Raw genomic sequence first — 3,312 nt, 5'->3', positions numbered from 1 at the left:
CCACTACACACAGCATTAATTTTTATTTTATTTTTTGTAAAAGTATATACTTACTTAAATGGGGGTGATATGAATGTTGCTCTTAGTTGATATAATTTATATTAAATCAGGGTGTCTGTAAATGGGTATATATGTATATATATTTTTTTTTTAAAACAAAGAAGTAGAGATAAAAACATATGGTAAAGTACATGTTCTCGCCAATTTTGGCATAAGTTATAGTAATATTCAAGATTTTGTAAGCAGGCTGTTCCAAAATGTCTGTTCAACAAAATATTCAGACAATTATGTGGTATGTGAAATACAAATCAGTTATTTTCATGCAGTGTTAGTTCTGACAAGTCCAACATACGTAGTTATCATTAAACTCTACAATTAATTCTCTGTATATAAGCTTGGTCATTTTAGCCAATATTGAAATTGTGAAACTATAAATACTACGATTCTGAATGTACTAAGTGTATATTCACTAAATTTGACGATATTTTAGTAAACATTACAAGTCTGTTGTATGCAGAAAGTCAGATTTTTTTGCTAAAGATTTGTCTGTGAATTTATGAAGTCTCTACTGACTTAGTCTGAGTAAAAGATGATTTTCATGCTAAAAATTAAAGCATTTCTTTTCATCTTACAGTTTTTATGTTTCAATTACATAACCTCTAGGACCTCCTAAATGAATATCAAACGTGTTACTTTAGAAAACTTTATTTGTTATTTTCACACAAACTGTAGCAAAATTATGTGTAGGGAAAGTTGAAAAATGTGAAATAAAAACAAAAATACTTTATTTTTTAAAATGGCTACAGATTGTAAGAAACACTTAGAAGTATTTATCTTAAGAGCTTTAGGCTTTTTAACTTTTCACTACTGCTTTCATTTAACTTCAGCGATTTATTACTCTTAGAACTGTGTCTAACTACCATGATAACCAATATGTTACCCAGCAAAAGTGTGAAGAGTTTATAAAATGGAAAATGTTAACATTCAAAAATGTCCTTTTCATTGGTTAAAACACAAATTTAATTCTCCACTTCTCCATTTCTGCACTTTGATTTTCCTTTTGAAATTTTTGTTCCTCCGTTATATGAGTTTCACAGTGTCCACCAATTAGATACACCAACTATATATGTTTATAGGCCAGAATATAATTTAAAAACCTTCTGTCTTCATTTCTTGAGAAAATAAATTCATAAAACCTATTACAGAATCTCCTCCTAAATCTTCATGGTTTTAAAACCACTTATTTGTTCACACCTACTTGTCAATGATAAAGACTTAGATAATATAAATTGTTTTATTATAAACTATATTTTAACACTAAGTTTATTGACATGTTGCTAACAAAGTAGTTTAATTAAATTTTTAATGTAACCGTGTAGAAAGGTTGTGACATGCACATTTAGACCCACTCATGTCCATTGTGTTAAGTAATGACATAAAAAGATGAACAACACAAGATGTGTGTATTTTAAGAGAAACGGTAAGTGACCTTGTCACCTTCAGAATTGATTTGTTGATTTTATATACCTGAACATGTTGAATAATTTTCACTTCCAACAGATGAAAGTTAATAATATTATTGACATGTTGATGAAGTATTAGAATAGAATGGCAGTGTGGGACCATTATCCTGAGATTTGTGTTCCACACCTAGTAAAGTTGTTAGACTATTGTGATGTATAGACTTCGAATCCAACTGTACTTTAATGGCTCGGTAGTAAGCCTGAGCTTATAATGCAAAAAATTGGTACTTACAGTGAGTACAATATGTTTACCTTTGTGCTTAATAGTAAACAATAAGTCTAGGTACGCATGCTTGTATCAGAGTTTACATCATGGATATAATTAATGCCATTTCAGTATACACACTTGTCAGTGTGCTTGATATTGATACCTGCCAAATTATTCTGAAGTCAACAGTGATAAATTGAAAATGATGTAAAGCCTGAAGGTACATAGACCAATGTGTGCTTTACTGGATGCTTTTATATTTTATTTGTTTAGAAGTTATTAATTTTAAAATATATATATAACCATTTGTAGACATTCAGTACGTGTTTTATTCTAATTAAAAAGAGCTGTATTCATTATTTCTTTACATGAAGGCTGATGTTTGGACATGCCATAACAAGCAGAGTATTGGTGAGCTGTGGGTGAACCTGTTGCGTTTCTATAGTTTTCCCATGGAGCATATAATTTCTTTACGCCGTCAAAATCCCCTAAAGAAGAATGAGAAGAGCTGGGCAAAACGTCACTTTGCAATTGAGGGTCAGTTTAAAACACTTGGAGTAGTATATCTTTGTAAATGTTGATAAAGTTATATAGATCAATACATCTTAATATTTTAAGTAATATAAATGCTTTTAAAATACTTTTGTGTGCTCTTTATGAATGATAAAGTGATATTTGCTATGTGATAGAAGTGTCAAATTTTTATGATGTTAACTCAGAACTTGTTGTGTATTAATATTGATCTGAATATTGTGTTTTAATTTTAAATCTGATAGTTGTCTGTTACATTACTGTTAACTGCCCCTTTTAAGATCAATTCATAATGCCATCCCTCGGGTTAATTTAGTGAACAATCTTACTGGAAAACAAAATATTTGGGCTGGCATGGCCAGATAGTTAGGGAGCTCGACTCACAATCTGAGGATTGTGGGTTTGAATCCCTGTCCCACTAAACATGCTAGCCTTTTTAGCCAATGGGGCATTACTATGTGACAGTTAATCCCACTATTCGTTGGTAAAAGAGTAGCCCAAGAAATTGGAGGTGGGTGGTGATGACTAGCTGCCTTCCCTCTAGTCTTATACTTCTAAATTAGGGACGGCTATCGCAGATAGCCCATGTGTAGCTTTGCCCGAAATTCAAAACAAACAAAATATTTGGGTTTGTTTGCATTTGTATTTTAATCAGTGTACACAGTGTAGGTTTGAAATTTATAACAGGTGCTTATGTCTTGCTTCTTTAGTTAGACAAAATGTTTGTCTCTTTGCTAAGGTCTCAGTATAGGGACCAAAATTTTGGGTGTACTCAAACCCTTTCTTTTTGCCCATTTGCCACAAATGTATAATTTTTCAGTTATAAAATGAATGGCACACAATGACTTGTAGGTCTTTACAGAAAAATTATTAGTGATATGCTATTATCTCTCTCAACATGGGCTTGGTCAATTTGACCAACCACGTGACCTCTTTGTACTCAATTAAAATCTTTATAGGTTTACTACTTCTAACTTTCAATATAGTGTGTGTGTATATCTTCACAAAATTTGGCAGTCTTTCAGTTCATATTACAAGCCTTTCACATAC

At 31.4% G+C, this 3,312-nt stretch overlaps 1 protein-coding gene across 1 annotated transcript in view; it reads left to right on the top strand.

Moving 5' to 3' along the window:
• LOC106464394 (terminal uridylyltransferase 4-like) overlaps positions 1 to 3,312 on the top strand; it is a 102,963-nt gene that overhangs the window by 48,340 nt on the left and 51,311 nt on the right. Inside the window, exon 9 of the mRNA XM_013924525.2 lies at positions 2,106 to 2,268. Coding sequence (XP_013779979.1) covers positions 2,106 to 2,268 — 163 coding nt within the window. The remainder of the gene's footprint in view (positions 1 to 2,105; positions 2,269 to 3,312) is intronic.

This window comes from Limulus polyphemus, unplaced genomic scaffold, assembly GCF_000517525.1.
Source record: "Limulus polyphemus unplaced genomic scaffold, Limulus_polyphemus-2.1.2 Scaffold1638, whole genome shotgun sequence".
In the NCBI taxonomy this organism is placed as follows: domain Eukaryota; kingdom Metazoa; phylum Arthropoda; class Merostomata; order Xiphosura; family Limulidae; genus Limulus; species Limulus polyphemus.
The sequence above is the reverse complement of the archived record's forward strand: the minus strand, read 5'-3'. Positions and strand labels throughout refer to the sequence as shown.